This window comes from Apodemus sylvaticus, chromosome 15 (assembly GCF_947179515.1).
Source record: "Apodemus sylvaticus chromosome 15, mApoSyl1.1, whole genome shotgun sequence".
In the NCBI taxonomy this organism is placed as follows: Eukaryota; Metazoa; Chordata; class Mammalia; order Rodentia; family Muridae; genus Apodemus; species Apodemus sylvaticus.
In genome coordinates this window covers 39,720,548-39,740,987 of record NC_067486.1, presented here as the reverse complement: position 1 = coordinate 39,740,987, position 20,440 = coordinate 39,720,548, and the positions used below count along the sequence as shown (strand labels likewise).

The window sequence follows — 20,440 nt, the reverse complement described above, 5'->3', positions numbered from 1 at the left end:
CAATCACTTTATGATGCAGGATACAAGCAGTCTCCAAGTGTGCGGTTACCTCAAGCATGGAGCTTCTTCATGCTCAGCTGGAGGCCACCTAAGATCCCCACTTTCTCTATACAAAAACATCTGCCCGAAAGCCTGAGAGCTGTGCTAGAAAATCTACAATCACATCATCACACCTTCAATATAATTATATAAAACGCTTAAATCCCAGTGCTAATTTTAACTTCCTAGAAACAAATCTATGACATACTGTGACACTGTATAGCTCTTTAGGTTTCAAATCACCGTTTACAGGGAAAAGATGCTGACAGTAACCCAAGACTGTAAGCATAACACATGTTATGTCTCATGTCTTAGACAGGGTTTCTATTCCTGCACAAACATCATGACCAAGAAGCAAGTTGGGGAGGAAAGGGTTCATTCAGCTTACACTTTCACATTGCTGTTCATCACTAAAGGAAGTCAGGGCTAGAACTCAAGCAGAGCAGGAAGCAGGAGCTGATACAGAGGCCATGGAGGGATATTTCTTGCTGGCTTGATTCCCCTGGCTTGCTCAGCCTGCTCTCTTATAGGACCCAAGAGCACCAGCCCAGAGATGGTACCGCCCACAAGGGGCCCTCCCACCCTTGATCACTAATTGAAAAAATGCCCCACAGCTGGATCTCATGGAGGCACTTCTCAACTGAAGCTCCTTTCTCTGTGATAACTCCAGCCTGCATCAAGTTGACACACAAACCCAGCCAGTACATTCAGTATTAGACACTCACAAGTCTATCAGTACAGCCCAACAACTCCAGTGCCCCCAGATATTTGCCAAATGAACAAGTTAAAAAGGAAGTGCAACCAAACTTAGTGACCTTGACCACAATGTGTGCCTAAATACCATTCCAAAGACATGTCAAACTTCTGGGAAAGGCTAAAGAAATGACCATATCTAATAAGTCTTTAAAAGGACTCTAATATGACATACTCTGGGCTACAAAATCCTATCAACACCATCAGCCTATCAAGTCACAATTTTGCATATAACCACCATCTGTGGGCTGACACCCTATCATCCAGCACTGCCTTAAAGGGCCAGCTCATTTAATCCTCATGTTTGAGTAGATCAGAGAGTGAAGCCTGAGAGGGAGCCCCACGCCTGGGTACACTCAGGTAGGGATCAATGGCAGAGGCAGAGCTGAGCCAGGAGTTGTCAGACACCGAGGTAAACTTCGACAGAGCCCTCCCTGCAGAGCCCCTCTCCATTTATCTTGGAAAATAAGTCTCACTATTTCATGTCTGCGTGCCCCTTTATAATTCATTTCTGAAAGAGCAAGTAACATAACATTTGCCCATCCGGCCAACATCCAAAAGTATTATATCAAGATTTCCCATTTGTATTTTTTTAACTTTAATTGGCAAATAATGTGTATATATTGATTAGGCTCACTTCATAGACAATCTAAGATGATCAAGTCATGGGTTCGAGGATTTGAACTTCCTTGAACATGAAACTATCAAACCTAATATTTTAATGCAACATGTACTGAAGTAATTTACAATACTGAATAGTATTGAACAATGTACAAAATTTGTACCAAAAGTTTAAGTAAATAAAATGTACGGAGTACACCTGAATTTAAACTCAGAGTTCCTAGAGGTAGCCTACCTTTCTTGCCTTTGGTGATGAAAGTCTTCATGTATTCAGTGGCCCTCTGCTAACTGTATCCTCTATACTTTATCATTTGGATGTGCTACTGTTTTATCTCCCAGTGCTACAACGAATCCCCTCATGTTGTCCCCTACTGTAACGGCACTTTGTCCACTAGCTGCATAGGAATAATACTAATCTGCACGCCTCACTCTATGATTGTACATCGGTGCTTCTTAGAAAGGGGATCAAAATACCCATGGGAGGAGATTCAGAGACAAAAGTGTGGAGCAGAGACTGAAGGAAAGGCCATTTAGAGACTGCCCCACCTGGAGATTCATCCCACATCGTTATCAAACCCAGACACTATTGTGGATGCCAACAAGTGCTAGCTGGCAGGAGCCTCATATAGCTGTCTCCTGAGAGGCTTTGCCAGTGCATGAGAAATACAGAACTGGATGCTCACAGCCAACCAATGGACTGAGCACAGGGTCCCCAGTGGAGGAGAGAAAGGACACAAGGAGCTATAGGGGTTTGCAGCGCCATAGGAGGAACAACAATATGATCCAACCAGTATCCCCAGAGCTCCCAGGGACTAAAGCACCAATCAAAGAGTACACATGGAGCGACCCATGGCTCCAGCTACATATGTAGCAGAGGATGGCCTTTTAAGACATCAATGAGAAGAGAGGTCCTTGGTCTTGTGAAGGCTTGATGCCCCAGTGTAGGGGAATGCCAGGTCAGGAAAGTGGGAGTGGGTGGGTTGGTGAGCAGGAGGAGGGGGGATAGGATGGGGGGTTTTCAGAGGGGAAATCAGGAAAGGGGATAACATTTGAAATGTAAATAAAGCAAATACCTAATAAAAGAAAAAAATTAAAGACAGTGAATTTCTGTCAACCAACTATATTTCCTATAATTATGCAGTTAAACCAAATTTTGGAACTGTCATGTTTTTAAGTATGTATATTTAAAGTAACCTAACAGTGTCTCATTATTGATTTGCTTTGTGTTCCTGCAATCATCCTTGACACCCCTGATACATCATCCAGCACACCCTAATCCATTTTCTCCTTATCTATGAATGGCAGATTTGTATCCTCTGTTGACTTTCTCACTTCCTCTGAAGAGCTCTCCTTGTATCCCTATATATGAAATTTTTACAAGTTAACGCAGGCTGCAAACATATTCTTTCCATTTGCGGCCTGCTTCCGCAGACAGAGTAATTAATACCTGACCATAGGAAACATAAAACCACCTGCATCCTAATTCTGGAAACCAGTGGATACCGTGTTATTTAACAGAGAAGTGGGAACTTTACGGACATGACTAGTGGTTAGGGATCTTAAGCTGGATTACTGAGGCAGGTCAAGTGTAACCACAAGGCCCTCTTAGAGCAAGGCAGGAGGTCAGGGATAAGCCACATTGAGCAGATACATTTCCGAGACCAGTGTGGCCCCGAATGAAGCAAAACTGGTAGCTTCTAGAAGAGGTTAGGACACAGATTACCACCTAGAGGTTTACAAGAGAAAAGCAGTCCTATCTGCACCTTAAATTTACCCCAGAAGACTATTTTAGACTTCTGGCCTCTAGGATTGTATGCTGGAATTCCTGCTCATTGACCACATTTTCAACAGTTTGTTACAGCAGTGCTAACTTTCCATGTCCCCACCAGCACGCTTGCTGAAACAGTCTTCAACGGTAAGTGGGAAGTGTGTATAAACTCACCAAAGTGGGTGTTTGGAAGAGGGACCTTCAAGAGGTAATTAAGGCTTAAACAAGGGCATAAGAGTTGGGCCTGAATCTAGGAAGAACGGTGCTCTATAGGAAGAGGAGAGGTTATAGCTATGGCCCTCCCTCCCTCACCCAGTGTGACCCCTCGCTGCCTGAGGCCCCTACAGCAAAGGGACATCATGAGGGACAGCTGTATCTAGCACTTCCCACATTTTCCAATCATAAGCTAAACAAGTATTTTTCCCCCACTGTAAATTACCAAGCCTGTGGAATTCACTTACAGCTTACAGCAACAAGACACAGATTATGACAAGCAATATCAACTCATGTTTGCCTCCGAGTCCTTTTCTTACTAATTCCTGCTTTCTATACCTAAAAGAGGTCCATCCTGCTCTGGTGTCACTGGGAGAATCTCCTATAATTTCTTCTAACTCATAAAATTTGCTTACCATATATAGGTTATGTTTAGAGTGTAAGACCCTAGTTACTGTTTTTTTCCCCACGTTGAGAGCTGTCTCTGAAACATTATATATAATATACACACATACAGAGATATGTTTTATATGTTACATATAGACTGTATGCTACACAGCCTTCTTATTCTGACTCTACTGAAGACTTTACATGTCATCAGAATCATAATCTCACTCCAGCTTCTCCTACAGGCTCTCGTTACCGTGTCTCCGTGGCTTTGCCCTCTTACAGCTGCCAGGATAAGAATTATTACTTCAGAATGCCAGACGTCTGTGCCAGGCCTCCATGGAGACACTGGCAAAGCAAGGAGTAGCCTTCTGCTCCCGTGATAATGTAGTCAACAGGTTACCCAACAAGACACTGGGCCAGCATTTCCCCGTCTCAGTGGGCGTGGCAGTCTGAAGCTCAAGCAGCCAGGCTCATGGGCAGTAACCAATCAGCTCAGGTATCCTGAGCTCACGGCTGTGCCCAGTATTCTTAAAGCAGCATGTTCAGCTTTAAAGCGCTTCTTCAACAGATGACAGTGGCAAATGGTTTTCCCTGTCGTCCTTCAACTTTCAAAGCTACACAGAGCATTTTAAGAAGATTAGACACAAGCCTACCCCACCGTCAAAGTATAGCCCCTGTCGTGGAGTGGAGGGGGGGGGGGGGCGTGAGAACAAACTGGATACAGGCATTGCCTGTTTATGTTTGATAGAGGCTGGCCTAACTTTTAAATAGTGGAGTCCTGAGTTCTATGGCCATAGGCCAAGCAGAGGAGACTACTGGTCACACAATTCAAAACAAACAAAATGATTTACACCTTATCCACAGTGACTACAGGTCAGTAGTTGTCACTATGTGCAGGGAGATTTAAAAGAAAAACAGACAGAAGAAAACTGAAGAAAAAAAAAACAGCTAGAGGCATAAAGAAAAAAATTGCCTTGTAGTAGGTCTAGAGTGAGTTCTAGATATAATTTTTTTCCCTTTCTCGTCTCAACTCATTTTTTCTCCCTTAATCAAATTTAGGGATACTCTCTGTCTCTGTCTCTCTCCAACACACACACACACACACACCATGAAGGCCTCTTAACTCTCTCCCTCTGAGCTATTTATTAGAATGCTGTTATAAGTGTTTGCGTGCTGGGGGCAGGGCTTGTTCATTTCTGTCAGCTTGGCACAGCTAGAATCATCTGGGAAGCAAGAACCTCAGGTGACAAGATGCCTTCATAGTAGTGGTCTGTAGACGCGTCTGTGGAGTGTTTTCTTGATGAAAGGCTGCTGTGGCCCTGACCACTGCGTGTGGTGCCCTTGAGCATGTGGTGCTGGACAGAGGAAAGAAGCTGAGCTAGGCGAGGAGGAGCAATCTAGTAAGCAGCACCCCTCCGTGGCCTCTGCTTCAGTTCCTGCCTCCAGGTTCCCGTCTTGGGTTCCTTCCCTGATTTTCCTCAGTGATAGTGGGTCCTCAGAGTTTTAAGTCAAAATTAATCCTTCCCTCCCCAGGGTGCTTTTGGTCATGGTATCTTATAACAGTAATAAAGGCAAACTTAAGACAGACCTCAAACATGAGACCACCTGTGGTTATCTAATTTAGATCCTAAAGGACACAGGCAGAGGAAACTAAATGTGCAGTCCTTTCCACAAGGCAGGAAAAATAGAAAAAGATAATAAAGGGAACTGCTAGGGGCCAAGGAGATAGCTTGGTGAAGGAGAACTGACAGTGGGATGGGGACGAGGGAGTATCGGAAAGTCACACACAAAGATGTATGTAAGAAATAAAATGAACAGCTCAGAGGGAGAGAGTTAAGAAGCTGTGGCGGTGGCGGTGTGTGTGTGTGTGTGTTCTGGAGAGAAGAGACAGAGACAGAGAGAGAGTATATATCCCTACATTTGGTTAAGGGAGGAAAAAATGAGTTGAGGAGAAAGGAGAGGGAAAAAATTATTTCTAGAACTCACTACTGATTAGATGTTTGAAAGTTGTCATAGGAGCAGTTGAGATTGTAATGATGGTGGACTTTAACAGAACTGGGAATGAAAGAAGAAGCCCAAGAGGGAAAATGGGATGTCCGAGCACTGCTGTGGAGGGCGCACTGGGAACGGAACACTGCTGCTTGGGCGACTGGCATGGAGTCTATTATATGGGCCAAGGGGAGAGGTGCAGAGCCCTCAGGTCACAGAAACCCTCAGGTAACAGAGAACACGGCCAAAGACAGATCTCCAGGAAACAGGCACTGAGGGAAGGCAGGGCAGAAGGACAAGGAAATGTACATTTCATGACATGAGTTCACTATACTCATTCTCATTCTCTGATGCCTTATTTAGTGCTTACTAAAAAACTTGGTACATGATTGGTACTCAGTAACTAAGTTGGATAAATAAATGTAAAATGAATGTTCAGTAAAATCATTCTGGTGCAGTATTCTTTTTTTTTTTTTCTTTTTTAAACAGAGCTGAGGACCGAACCCAGGGCCTTGCTCTTGCTAGGCAAGCGCTCTACCACTGAGCTAAATCCCCAACCCCTCCTGCAGTATTCTTAATATTTCTACAGAGCATTCAGTCACTTGAAACACCCCCGCCCCAATCAAACCAAAGGAGAAAGCCTTTAAACTTTCTTCTCCCACATCACCAATCAGTTGCTCTTTCTTTTCCCGGAGGCTGCAGGGCATGCGGCAGCCACCAGGCGTGCGGGTCCTGTCATTAGCTTGCTCTTTAGCACCCAGTACAGTCATTCCTAAATATAGAAGGCTGTGGTTTCAGCAAAACACTTGAGCTTCTTTAAATCTAGCAGTTGATCTCTTTCATCTTAGGGAAACATCTGGTAACCATCACCAAGGTTTGTAAAACCCTTACAGAGAAACAGCCCGACACAAACCCGCTCCTAGGTGACTTGAAACGTACACTAAGGGACACTGTCGCACACATCAGTTTCCATAAACGGAGTTACAGCTCAAGGAGATCTGGACGAAAGCTCTGGGCCCCGGTTCACTTTGCCAACACCACCTGCTCTGCCATTACTTTTCTCAGACACTGACACAACCACCAACAGTTTCCCACGGGAAATCCGACGGGAAATCTAAGAAGGAATTAGGACCTGTCGATCACGTCCTGTGCTCCTCATGAGGCAGGTCACCAAACCTCCTCTAGGCCAACAGTCCTTTTCTTCTTTTTTAAAAAAGACAAGGACAAAGAACATACCGAGGACTTTCAAATTTCCCCAACTCATTGCCAAAACTGATAACAGAGACCAGCTCCCTGCCCCCCTATGTGTATGCTGTGCCCTTTGAATATTATCTGGTCAGCTTTAGCTATACTCTAAGATGTAGGAGAAAAGCCAATTGATGACTCTCCATCTTAAAAAGGTTTCAGCCATAGAACAGAAGTGGACACAGGATGCTGAGTTTGTACAGAGGCACCGGATGTGACTCTCTGCCTCCCCTCCACTGTCATGCAAACAGCCATGACCCTGATATCAAAGATGATTGGATCATACCCATCCACCAGTAAGACACACAACAAATGAGTGTCTACAATCAGTGCTCAGTCTGAAATTAAAGCTACTCAACTGCTCTGTGATGGCTGAGAGAAGACACCCAGGTTAAAAAGTAGTACAAAGATTCCGGGGAATTCTGTGAAAGTTAATTCACAATATTACTGCTAACCATGTGAAACTAGGGTGGGACAACTTCTTTTTCATACCCACTATATTCATTAGTCAATTTATCTGCACTAGAACTAAAAGCTGTTACCAGTTTGAAAATTCCTGCCGTAACTTTACTTTCTGAGGTGTTAACTGAGACGCAGACAAATTAAGAGACTGTCCCAAGTCACATTAGTGGGAAACAGGGCTGGGAAGCTCCTTCCACAGTGAAATTACTGCGACCCTACACATTAAACATCCAGGGGCCTCTCAACAGCAACACCCATCTCTACAGACAGAAGTTAGCCTGGATAAAACTGTCATTTCTAGAACAGGCTGATCCCACATGAAGATGGAACCTTAAGGCTCTCAGTGTGATAGTATTAAGGCACCAGGCACTAAGTCTTAACATGTCTACAAAAGCTGCTGGCAATGCCCTCAAAAGCTGCAGGGTTCATCATTCAAAACAAAACCAACAACATTCCCTCTAACCACGTATAACCTAGGGTGGGCCATCTTCTTATATGTAAACTTACCGCAGCCAGACCAAAACATTTCCTAGAATGAAGCCAGAATCACACTGGCTAGTGGCCACATACAAAAGGGCATAACATCTTAGGTCCACTGGGGAGCAACGAAGCAAGCAGGAGGGAGGGGAAACAGAAGACCGGCGTCTAGGACTCTCCATGGGAAGGAGACCCGGAAACTGCCTGTGATTGGGACCCAGAGGGATGGTTCCTTTGTCAGGGAGTGGCAGCCTACAGGTATACCGACTGCGATGTGCCTACCTTATTGTAACCAAATATGCTCAAATACTAGCCTTCTGGTGACTGAAACAGTTTCACATGCTCCTCCTGATGGGCAGAAAATGAATGTCCCACACAGACTTTCCAAGCATTCCAGTCATGAGGATCAACTTTTGTACAGATTTCCTAAAATTGAGTTGATCCCACTCACCAAATTAAAAATCTTTCAAAATCTTTTAATAAGGTATTTTCCTATTTAGCGCATCTTTTATTTTCAGAGTTAGTCAACACCAGGCATTATCTCAGTTGAAACGACCACTAAAATTTCCTTTAAAAAATACAGTCCCTTTCCCTATGAATGTGGCCGACTTTTCCAATGGTTTTTCAAGACCTGTGCTGAGCATATCACATTTCTGTCTCTGTGCCTCTGACGGTTTTAGCGGTCTTCCCATGACAGACAGGAAGCATTAGGAGCCACTTACTAAGAGTTGGGGTTCATGGGGCAAGTGAGAGAGACCAAGGAATCTATTTGGAGTCTCATTCCACAGCCAAAACACTATTCTTAGCCTGATACCAAGAATATTCTTTCCAAGAATGCCTTGGGAAACAAGATAACACCACTAAGGTTCAGATCAAAGGAGCTGAGCACAGACCTTACCACTAAAGTCTGTCTGCTCTAGCAGGAAGGTCTGAGTCGCCCCCATATAATTCCAGAGCTTATCACCAGCTCTGTGTGCTTCTCAAGCTTTGACCAGTCATGTTCTTGGGGAACCATCTGAACGAGAAGCTTGATGTATCCTGGACGCCTATTATTTCAGTTGCACAGATCCTGAAGAACAGAAGCCCAGGACAGACAGCCCAGAGTGCTGGCTTTCTCACACTTAAATTTCTAAATATATCTGTGGCAAAGAGGAATTGATGTACTCTATCAACATGCGCCTCCATGGGGACTCAGATAATTCTGCATAGACTAGGAAGTGAGTCCCTTGTTTCCCAAAATTCAAGTTTGAAGTCGATACTAATGGTACTCCATGTCTTAATGTGTACTGGAAACCTCAGCAAGTTGTCCTGTGACTCAGTTACTATGTAAATAAATGAAAGGATGTGATCCTTTTTATAATTAAGCAGCTGTTGTTGTTGTTGTCATTTGTTACAGATGACAAGTGAGAAAGTGCCAAACGTCAACCAAGCTGAGGAAAAGTACCCGGCTGAGCTGTAAACACAAGTCTCCACTACGCGGCGCTTGGGGATTGCACTCTGACAAGTCAGCTGTAGCTGCATTTCATGGCTGAACCTCAATTTCATAATAACCAACTGTTGAATTATTCCCGTTTTGATAATTTCGTGTTTCCCATTATAATATTTCTCCTAGCTTCACACTATAAACTAGAGCTCTTGCCTTTCATGTACATCAGGGGACTCAGGAGTTGTTAAGACTCCCGAGAGGCACATGGGAAGCACAGCCGCCTCCTTTTGCACGCTCAAGTTCAGAGACACGGCCCAATTTGTGTAGAGTTACAGAGCTGGTGGTGGTGCAACGCCTGGACTCCTTGCCTCTCGAGGTACTTACACACCCATCTCGTAACCACACGCCCAGCACATTACTCACATAGTCAATGGGCTTGAGCGCTCTGACTCTAGCTGCTGGGCAGCCGCAGGAAGTGAGGTCAACGTAGAGGCCCTCTTCTAGTACACACTGATGATAGAAACCGTCTTCTTGGTAATACAGGAGCCAGCTATGAAAGAAGCAGTAAGAGACTCAAATTGCAGGCATCCCTCAAGGTTGTCCTATCTCCAAGCTACGGAAACTAGGGCACAGTAGTCATGTCGCTGGGCAGTACTGGTCAGGAAACAGTGACTACTCTTGGTTAGTTTCTGCTCACTGTGCTCTGGGTATGAGTCATAGACACTGTTTCACTGTGTTCTCAAGAACTGCTTAAATTGAAGATACAAGTTCATTTTTACAACAAACATACGAACAATTATAAAACCTAATATGATTTTCCTAAGATTCACCTGTTAAATGGCAGAGTTGAAGTCTGAAATAAAAAGACATGTGCTTTATGCTAATGACATTTGCAAAGTTAGTGTCTTCGAGTAAAAAGCCCTGGGATCAATTTATGGTGATGAGTAATCAGAGTAATTAAGTTATTTTGGGAAAAATTTTTACTTTAAAGTATACCTGTCACTTTTACATCAGACAGCTAAGGGAATTTTTCTTTAAAGTGAGTCCTTCATGTTACATTTCATTCACTACACCTCACCACACACTGAAACCCTAGTTAAGGATTCTCTTTCAAAAGGAGGAGCCCGAGGGAATAATTAATTGGCTATTAGTAATTTAGATGGGACTGTTTAAATTTTAGCCCGATCGTTTAAGAATGCCAGTACTGTCTGTACTTTACCTAGACCAGGTTAATTCTGATTCCCACAGGAAGGAGTGCCACATGGCACCACAGTTTACTGTCATTTTCCCCCCTGTGTAAGGAAGATTCCATTGTGGACATTTATCAGGGGTTTTTTAAATGTATTAGGCAAGAAGCAAAGTCCGTTGCTTGCATTACTTTATTTATAACTAGTTACAACTCCTTTGAAATGAGACTCAGTGCTACGTAGAGCACTTGCCTAGCCCTAGGTTCAATTCCCAGCACCAGGAGGAGACAACAACCTTTTGAGGAGGGCACTATTGTTATTCCTGCTCCACACAGAGGAGTGTGTCTGAGCACAGTGGAGGGAGTCTGAGCACCAGGACAACCTGACTTAAATGGTTACATGGCTGGGAAGGCGGGGACTGGGTATCCAGGTCTCTCGGCTCTAAAATTCCTTTCAATTAACTAGAGTTTAACCGAATACATCCAGCATATAAAGACATATGTGACTAATTTGTCCTAGATTTCACTATCAGGAGAGAAAACAAAGGTTTCCCTGTAGTGAAACTTCAATGCCTCTTTTTACCTGATAAATGAAAATTCACTTTGCAGAACATTTTCTTTTTCACCTTAATGGAGAAGACATTCAACGCCACAGGATGGCATGGAAACTGTTAGGAGCCCTCGTTACATAATTGCTCTCTTACAACAGTGAGAGCAGGTTGTGCGTCTGAACTCCTAAGACTTTATGTTTTAGTGGCGTAAGGTGGGCAAAGTGCTTGGAAGCAAATGTAAAAAGAGTAAGAGATGTAGAAACAATCAAACAAGAAGACGGATAAAAGGACACACAGAAGGAAAGTCCTGCCTGACTGGGTGAGTGGAGAGCAAGGAGACCATGCCCGGGCTAGACCCTGGAGGAGTAGCTGGGGCTGGACCCCCTGGAGTAGCCGGGGCTGGACCCCTTGGAGGAGTAGCCGGGGCTGGACCCTGGAGGAATAGTCAGCGTCAGAGTCCCTGATTAGAGCAGTGGGTGAAAAGCAACGGGAGAGGCAGGGGCTCTGGGCAAGAGGAGAGCAAACGTGCCATCCATGAATGCCAGCAATTATTTCCGGTGGTGACAGCTTTGTCATAGTCATTTAAGGAGACAGTGGCAAGTGGGTGCTGCTGAAATAATAAATACTACATCTCAGGATCAGTCTGACACTTTTGCTTCGCTTTATTTTGTTTTCTTTTGTTTTTTTTCCAAGACTGGGTTTCTCTATGTAGCCCTTGCTGTCCTGGATTTACTCCATAGAACAAGCTGGGCTCGAACTCAGAGATCCACCTGCCTCTGTCTCCCAAGTGCTGGGATTAAAAGGCAAGTGCCGCTGCCACCACCACGCGCCTGGCAGTATGAACGTTTTTAAGATATCCTATAGAATGAATAAATATCATTCACTGACTCCACTGAGCAATGATCCACAACCTTTGCTAGGATCGGCAGACACAACAGCCTCATCATTTATTTTCATACACCCCTAAAAGCTGAAGCATTTTTTTTTAACATTTCAAGTGCTTTTTAAAATTAAATGACTGTGTATGCCAAAATAAAATAAGCCTGGCCTCCAAAAACGTACAAACTTAGGATAAGTGAAGGGAGACGAGTTGAGACTCACACTCACCAGCCACGGAGAACCTTAAAGGACGCCGGCGTGAACGAGGTCAGGTCAGCACATTCTTTTATGAAATCGATACACTCTCCTTGGAAGTCTGCTTTACTGAACGCTTTGAGCTGTGAGAACATAATAGTAATTGACCGTGAAATGGCTGCTTAACATCATCACAGGCTAATAAACCTCAAGGCACTCATAGAAGTTCAACAGGACTTTAGACTCATGTTTTATTTAATATCAGTAAAATCACGTGAAGAATGGCAACAGTCTCCTGAGAGCACCTTTATTCCTCCTATGTGAAAATGCAATTTCAATATTTTTCATATTCATCATAGCTTGTGTCAAACTGTGTGGGATTAGCCCAAGATTTATGGTGAGGAACCTGAGAGGTATGTATTCTAGATTATGGGTTCACTTTTCTGATAATATCTCAAATGTACAGTTGATAGTTGATATACTATAGCTGAATATCACACTAGGTTTCTATTTGAGTTTTTGTCAAGGTAAAACAGACAGTGAAATCCCAACTAAAATTCCCCCCTTGATCTGGAAAAACAAAACAAAAACAAGCAAACAAAAACCTCAAGCTGCAGCTCTAGAGCCTTGAATCAAAAGTGAGAAAGAACAAATTACTGAGCCCTGTATATGAATATCTCCTAATCCTCTGGAGACTCACTGGCCTGGCCCAAGGCCCGTGCTGCCGCACAGACATGTTTACGCTGTGATAAAACACCTGCACATGGTACTCCTGCACTGTAGCCATCACAAGCAAAGCTCCTTGAGCCGTGTCTGCTTGCTGTCACCATCAACCTCTGATGGGATCTGGTTCTTGACAGTTCCATCCTGCCTGACTAGTGAAAACCCTGGCCTCCCTCTGGCCCACACAGGGGGCTTTCACAAGGTGACTTCCTGTTGTGAAACCACACTGTACTGGGAGCATTGGGCACCAGAGACAAACTCCCCGTTTTAAGGAGAAGATCCACCTCCTGTCAGTCAAGAAAAGGGTCCCAAATGAGATGCATGTTTCACAATGTAAACAGTCATAAAACATCAAGCACAAACTTCTGAAAATACACATTTTCTACAGCTGGCAAACACTGTCACAATTCACAGGACAAACCAAAAACACTATGCGAAAGTGGATCTCACAGATGTCTTACTGCATGGGCTTCTGGTTGGTAGAGTGCATTTTTCATTTATCGATAGGTTTAAAGCTCGTGTCTCATGAATACATGTAGAGTTTGCTCAGCACGCAAGAGTTCAATCTCAGCACATCCCAAACACACACACACACACACACACACACACACACACACACTTCAACATTTCACCACAAAGTCAGGAAATGTCAGATTCCAGACAGCAATCATGCAGGTGCAGTACAGCTCAGATAATTCAGTGAGAGGCCCTTTACAAACCCTTAGTCTACTTTCATACATAGAGGAATTTAAATCCACACACAGTTTTTTGATAAACTACTTTTTGTGCAAACATTTGGAAACTGGGTTCAACATATATTTGAGTTTATTTCTTTCTTACCTGTAAAATGAGAAAGTACATGGTTAAGTCAACATTAGACCAAAGCTACAAAGCCACAACCTTATTCTGGCCATGCCCATCAGTGCATCAGAACAGGACAGCTCTCACAATGCTGCCCTGAGAATGGCCGCAACCGGCCCACCCATGGAAAGCGCCCTCCGGATATCAGAAGCCAACTGGAGGCATAGCAGCTGTAAGAAGTTAGGTTGTAGTTTCCATGCTTAATAAAATTAACTGATGGTGGTTTTGAAAAATTAATGTTGGAGAAAACCTAGCTATACAAATCACTACAGTATTTTCCTTTAGTCTTTAATGGACAATAGATGTATCAAACAGATAAACGTGTTGCTTAGAAACTAAGCAAACAGAAGGACAAGATATGAATTATCTTCAAACTACATGCATTACCATGGGCCATGTGGGAGTGCATCTATGCTTACCAGTCTCCTCCACGGAAGTACATAGAAGCAAGGAAGTAGGGAGACAAAGGGAGGGAGAGCAGAAAAGGAGGGGGAGAATAAAGGGAGGGAGGGAGAGGAAAGGAGGGAACGAGGGGAGAAAAGGAAAACAAATTCTGCCCCTCAGTTAAGGTCATCTCACCACTGCCATGTCTCCATCCTGACTACCCCCTTGAGGAGAAGTAATCAACACTTTATGACTAAGACTTTGCAGAAATACATTTCACGGTGTAATTTTCATTTACGATACACATTAAGAAAATGTAATAGAATCTAACTTGACAAACTAAAAATCCAGTAACTTAATTACTGACCAAACACAGATGGCCTGCTCAATTTGTTCCACAGGATCAGCAGGGACTTTTGAAATAATTTTATTTACTTTTACACTAAAGTAATTTCTAAGAGAAGTTTTCCTAATATGTCACACAACCACGCGGACCATCCTCTGAGATACACGAAGACAATACACAGACAAAAATCTGTTGGTTTCCAGTCTTCAGTTAGACTCTACATAAATCATTCCCTTCAGTTAAATACACCATGAACATCTTACCTTTCTGGCTACCCAGGCAAAATCTTATTTGTTTAAATAGTTCTTCCTGCACTTTGATTGGATAAGAATCTCCTATATCACCACTTCTCAACCTTCCTCATGCTGGGAACATTTTAATACAGTTCCTCATGTTGTGGTGACCCCAACTATAAAATTATTTCATTGCTACTTCATAAGTATAATCTTGCTACTGTTATAGACCATAAATATGCAGGATATCTGACATGTGACACCCCCCCCCCCCGCAAAGAGGTCACAATGTATAGGCTGAGAAGCACTGGCCTGTATGTCAACAGCAAACATAACTATTATAAACCCTTCAATCACTTCGAAGCTCAGTGAAGCTAAGTCAGGCGGCACAAGAAATTGCGTTTCTTTTTCACAGATATACTTATGTATAGAGTAAAATAATAGTGTTTCAAGAATATTCTAAACAATTAAATTTATAAATAGATGAGAAAAGTCCCTAGGAATTCAAGGTTGTTGGCTAGGTCAAAGGGTAGAGTAGATCAGAATTCATACAGAATACTGGTTCACTTCCTTCCCTTGAAAAGAAATTGCATTTCCTAATGTTTAATCTAGTAATGTTTATGACATCAGGCACCTGCTAAGTCAGAGAGATGATGACAATAATCCAGTCTGCTCACTGTCTGCTTTGCTTGGGGGAAAATGAAAATAACCCGAAATGCCACCTCCAATCGATGACGGGGAGCACTCGCTACTCTGCTGTGCGAATCTTGAGTTGGTATCGGACTTAGTGACTGGTTTGTAGTCTCAGGAGAAGAGCACTTTCCTCCATGAATGCTGGTTTTCTATTAGGATTAACAATTAGCTGTACATTTTCACGCCTACCAGCAAGTATATGTTTATGACTCTCGTGATGTATAGTGATGTATATTACTCTCTAACTTTCTAGATTCTCCCCCATGGGGTGACTTGAAGTTTCTCTTGAGATAATTAATATAAAACACACACCAAAAAAAGTCCCTGTCTGACTTGAGTCCTGAAAGGTAACTGTCTCCTTACTCAGACAGAAAAAATACTTATGGGAACACAGCCAAGATTTGCTTGTTCTTGTCTGTATAAACATGAATTAGAAGATGTCTGATACGGGGAGGGGTTGCTGAAACCCTGTAAACTGAGGCTCAGCATGTGTGTTATCGAGTGTGAGCCTCCACACACACCTGCCGCTTCCCCTGCTCAAGGTTGACATGAAAAGTGGAAACACTGAAAATCCTGCAATCTGGCCCCAAACACTGAAGTTCCTTTTTAAAGAACAAAGAGCAAAGAGTTGGGAAGGGAAAAGAACTTAAAAGGATGGGAGGTTTCATGTGCAGTTGAGAAACCCAGAGGAACACCATTATTCCTGTTAGCTTCTTTACCTACACATGCTATTTTGACTCATGTAAAACCCGGTGCTCTAAAAGATCTGCAGCTGGAGGTTTCCAAAAGTCCTAAGTAATGTTTCTGGCAAGACGCATCTCTAAAAAACAACTACTCCATTATGCCTAAGAAGGAACTGTCCCGGAAGGCCTCGGCTAACTAGAAAGTAATAAAAAACCTCAAAGCATTTGCAGTGAGTGGGAACACGATTAAACTGAGCTGAACGTTGACAGGAACATGGAGCCTGGACATGCTCAGAAAAGACTTACACTACGCTGAAGTAGTGAATGTCACTGGTCATCAATCACTACACATGGAGCTTGGACAGGGATTTTCCTAACTAGGTTATTTTAAAAGAAACAGAGAAAGTATGGTTTTGCCTCCTCCCCCTCTTTCTCTTTCATGGTGTTTCAGTCCCTATTCAGTCTTTCTTTCATCTAAGGTCGACTTTCCTTCCTCAGGCTGACTTAAATTTAGACAATAAGCCAACATTGGGCTTTGGGGTCTCATACAATCTGTTTACACACACACACACACTCATACAATCTGTTTACACACACACACACACACACACACGCACACACACGCGCGCGCGCGCGCGCGCGCGCGAGAGAGAGAGAGAGAGAGAGAGAGAGAGAGAGAGAGAGAGAGAGGGGGGGGGAGAGGAGAGAGAGAGAGAGAGAGAGAGAGGGAGGGAGGGAGGGAAAGAGGGAGGAAGGGAAAGAGGGAGGAAGAGAAGGAGGGAGGGAAGGAAGGAAGGAGAGAAGGAGGGAGGGAAGGAGGGAGGAGAGGGAAGTGGGGAAGTGAATGGATTTAAGAGCTTTAAAAAATGATACAAGTATGAGAAATCCCTGTGTACAGGGCAACAAGAGGCTCAGTGGGTATAGATGCTTGCCACCAATCCTGATGGCCGGAGTTTGAACACCAGGTTCTACATGGCTGATGGAGTCAACCTTCACCCACAACCAGGCCACCCTGTGCTGCTTCTCATTACCACACGCCCACACCAGGTTCTACATGGCTGATGGAGTCATCCCCAGACTTCTGTACACATGTGCTGTGGCAGAAGAGCACACCCCTCCCCAGAAAATAGATAACGTAGTAAAAAACGGTTTCTAAGCCTGTGTTCATGATAAGCACAGCGAGACAGCCCCTCGGGGAACACTGTGGTTGGCAGTAAGTGGCACTGAGCACGGTGGCAACAGGACAGAACAGGAAATTGGAAAGACAGAGAGGCATGGGTCCCAAGGGCCCACTGTGGGCAGAACTCTCTCAGGAGGAAAGGAAGGATGCTGTGACGAATCCCAGCCAACCCAACTAACCAAAATCGTCCTCCCATCTCCTCATGGGCATCGAGAACAAGAGGGACTTGCTTTGTGACAAAGAAATGTAAAGCTTATCTCAGGGAAAGAGAAAGATTTGAGAAAGTCTAAGTGCTTTTGGTGAACACCCCGACAATGATAAATTAAGAATATTTTGAAACATACCAAGTGTGGAGGCTCATTTATCCCAAGTGGCTCCTGAAAGACATATGAAAATATTTTAAAAATTGGCAACACATCATCTTAGCTGACTTCAGAATATTTTGAAAATATAATTTGAAAAAGATTTCCATGGTCTCGTCAATTTCCTAAATTTCTTCACCTGCTTATGACCCCTTCTGTCCCAAATAACCTGTGGAAATTCCTTGGAAAGATTTTAGTATTGGGGACAAGTTTATTTTGGCTGCTCCTGTAGCTAGGAGGAAAGCGCTCCTGGGTACACTTTAGGAAGGGTCTCCATTTCTGACTCTAGGGCATAAGCCCAGGCCATCCTGTGCTGCTTCTCATTACCACACGGCCGCGGGATTTGAGTCTCCGTTACTCTGCATAGGATGGGCTGTTTCTTCTGCCTAGAGAACTCCCGTGAGGTATCACGGGTGTCCTTTCCTGTGGGAAGGAGTGAACCCCAAGAGACAGAGCGTCCTTCCCCGCCTCTTCCAGCATGACCTACACGCTTCCTGCTGACCACACTCTAACTGCCCACGCATCTCTCTTCCTTGACTGAGCAAGAGTCCCCAGGGTCATATTCATTTTGGATCTCCAAGGAGTGAGTCAGCAGCATCTGACTCATCAGGAGCCTTAAGCAATATGAATGAATGAGCAATGCTTTCAGGGGGGTAGGGGGGGTCAACAGGGGGGTAAGGGGGGTCAACAGGGGGGTAGGGGGGGTCAACAGGGGGGTAGGGGGGGTCAACAGGGGGGTAGGGGGGTCAACAGGGGGGTAAGGGGGGCCAACTGAGATCATCAGAAAACACTGACCTTACCTACAACTTGTAACAGCAGCAAAATCAAGTCATGGAGTAGCAATGAAAATAATTTTATGGTTGGGGGTCAGCACAACATGAGGAACTGTATTCAAGGGTTGCAGCACTAGAAAGGTTAAGAACCACTGTTCTATGCAGCCAACTGTATCCTTTATAAGTTTCTGGCATCCGCCTGCCCCACTTACCAGTTGGATTGGTCGGATTGACAAGATTGTGTTACTTGATCCTCCCCAATCAAAAAAGCATTTATATTTTCCTTTCTCTAAAATGTACTGATCTCCACAGAAGAACTTCTGGTGGTAGGCAACCCACCTAGGAGGGAGAGAAGAGAGCGTGAAATTGAGCGGCTACCGGCTTTGAGCGGCCCCTCCCCCACACTCCCACGGGCTCCCTTCCAGGCCAGGGCTGCATACACGCCACTCTTCACGTGAATGGATCTTGTTTCGCTGCCAAAGCCGATTTCTTCTAAGTCAGAAATTTCCTGATTCGTAATGTCAATAAACTTCCCACTTTCTAGGTCAGATTCAAACAGTGTGATTGAAGATTCTATAAAATTCTAAAAGAGAGGGAAAGAGGTCTGTTTAAGGAAACATAGGCAACACAGTTCCACATACTGCAAATAACTCCAGGAAGAATTTTAAATGGCATGAAATTCAAAGTCGTAATCTCTATTCCTATATAGTTTAGGGAAAACCATTAAGCCTGGATTTGCTCTAATCTGAAAGTAACACATGTCAAATAAAAGGAAATTAGTCAACAGTTTTAGGTAAACTGCTAGGATTAGATGTATCATGTGTATCACTAATTACAGGAAATACGCAAACTCTCACTTGAGCAAAATCTACATAAAGCCAAGAGAAAATTAACAGTACTGCCAACAACAGGAGGTACTGGTTTATGAGCCTTAAGTACAACTAAGCTTAAAACAGAAAAACAAACAAAAAAATGGCTCAAAAATGGTTCAAAAATCAAGATGAGGTCAGAAAAAAATTGCTTTTAAAGTTGATATATTTATGATCTTATAAAAAAATTTAAACATAAACACACAATGAACTAAAGACATAGGCTACTCACATGAGCAACATTAAAACCAAACACATAAATTCCTAATTTCATCAGTAAGTTAAAAACTTGAAAATTTTGTACCATAGCCCTCCAGGAAGAGACTTAAATTAGGACATAACATACTTGTTATCAAAATTAAGAAAACATTGAAGAAAAAGAAAAAACATTGAACAAACTTTTCCATTTCTCTCTATCCAATGGTAAGTGCTCATGATATATATATATATATATATATATATATATATATATATACACATACACATATATATAATTTATGTATAATTTTATGACCATTTTAACGCATATGCATAAAGTGATGTTTTTTAGGGCGGATGAATATGCAGATTTGGACTGGAATTCACTGTCCTCTCTTCCTTCGCTAGCCCTGTGACCTCCGCCCCATTTCCTCAGCTGAGGAGGAAGGGTTGCTGCAGGGCATAATGGCCCTGCTGTCCCACAGGCACCTGGGGAAGGAAGTGCAGTGGAGGTCACATGACTAGTGGGGAGCCTGGAAAAGAAAGGACAGCCCTGCACAGCCCCTCAGCCTCGCACACAGGCAGCACAAACTGGACTTAGAGGGTTTTCAGAGGTTTTATTTTAAAAAGACATGAACTCGAAGCTTGGGGCGCGTGATGGGGCTATGAGGAGAACAGGAGGTAGTTAAGATCCAATTTCATTGTATACATATAAAAATTTCATTCATTGTATACATATATAAAAACAGAGGGGGAAAAAGGCCGGGCAGAGTGGAGCACACCTGTGTGCTCAGGCTGCTCCCTAGAGCTCTCTCTGCCCAGGCGGCCAGGCAGCATCCTTGCCAAATCTCTGCCGTCCAGGTTCAGCGAGAGACCTTGGCTTGAACAATCAATTGGAAAGCTTAAACGGAAGATATGTGTTGACTGTCGCCCTCTGGCCT

The 20,440-nt window shown here is 43.6% G+C and overlaps 1 protein-coding gene across 1 annotated transcript in view; it reads right to left on the bottom strand.

Annotated features, from left to right (window-relative positions):
• The window catches only part of Crybg3 (crystallin beta-gamma domain containing 3), a 102,219-nt gene that overhangs the window by 16,817 nt on the left and 64,962 nt on the right, over positions 1 to 20,440 (bottom strand). Inside the window, exons 13-17 of the mRNA XM_052159171.1 lie at positions 18,873 to 19,015; positions 18,645 to 18,771; positions 17,642 to 17,674; positions 12,228 to 12,337; positions 9,807 to 9,933 (exon numbers count right to left, since the gene is read on the bottom strand). Of these exons, the coding sequence (XP_052015131.1) occupies positions 9,807 to 9,933; positions 12,228 to 12,337; positions 17,642 to 17,674; positions 18,645 to 18,771; positions 18,873 to 19,015 (540 nt within the window). The remainder of the gene's footprint in view (positions 1 to 9,806; positions 9,934 to 12,227; positions 12,338 to 17,641; positions 17,675 to 18,644; positions 18,772 to 18,872; positions 19,016 to 20,440) is intronic.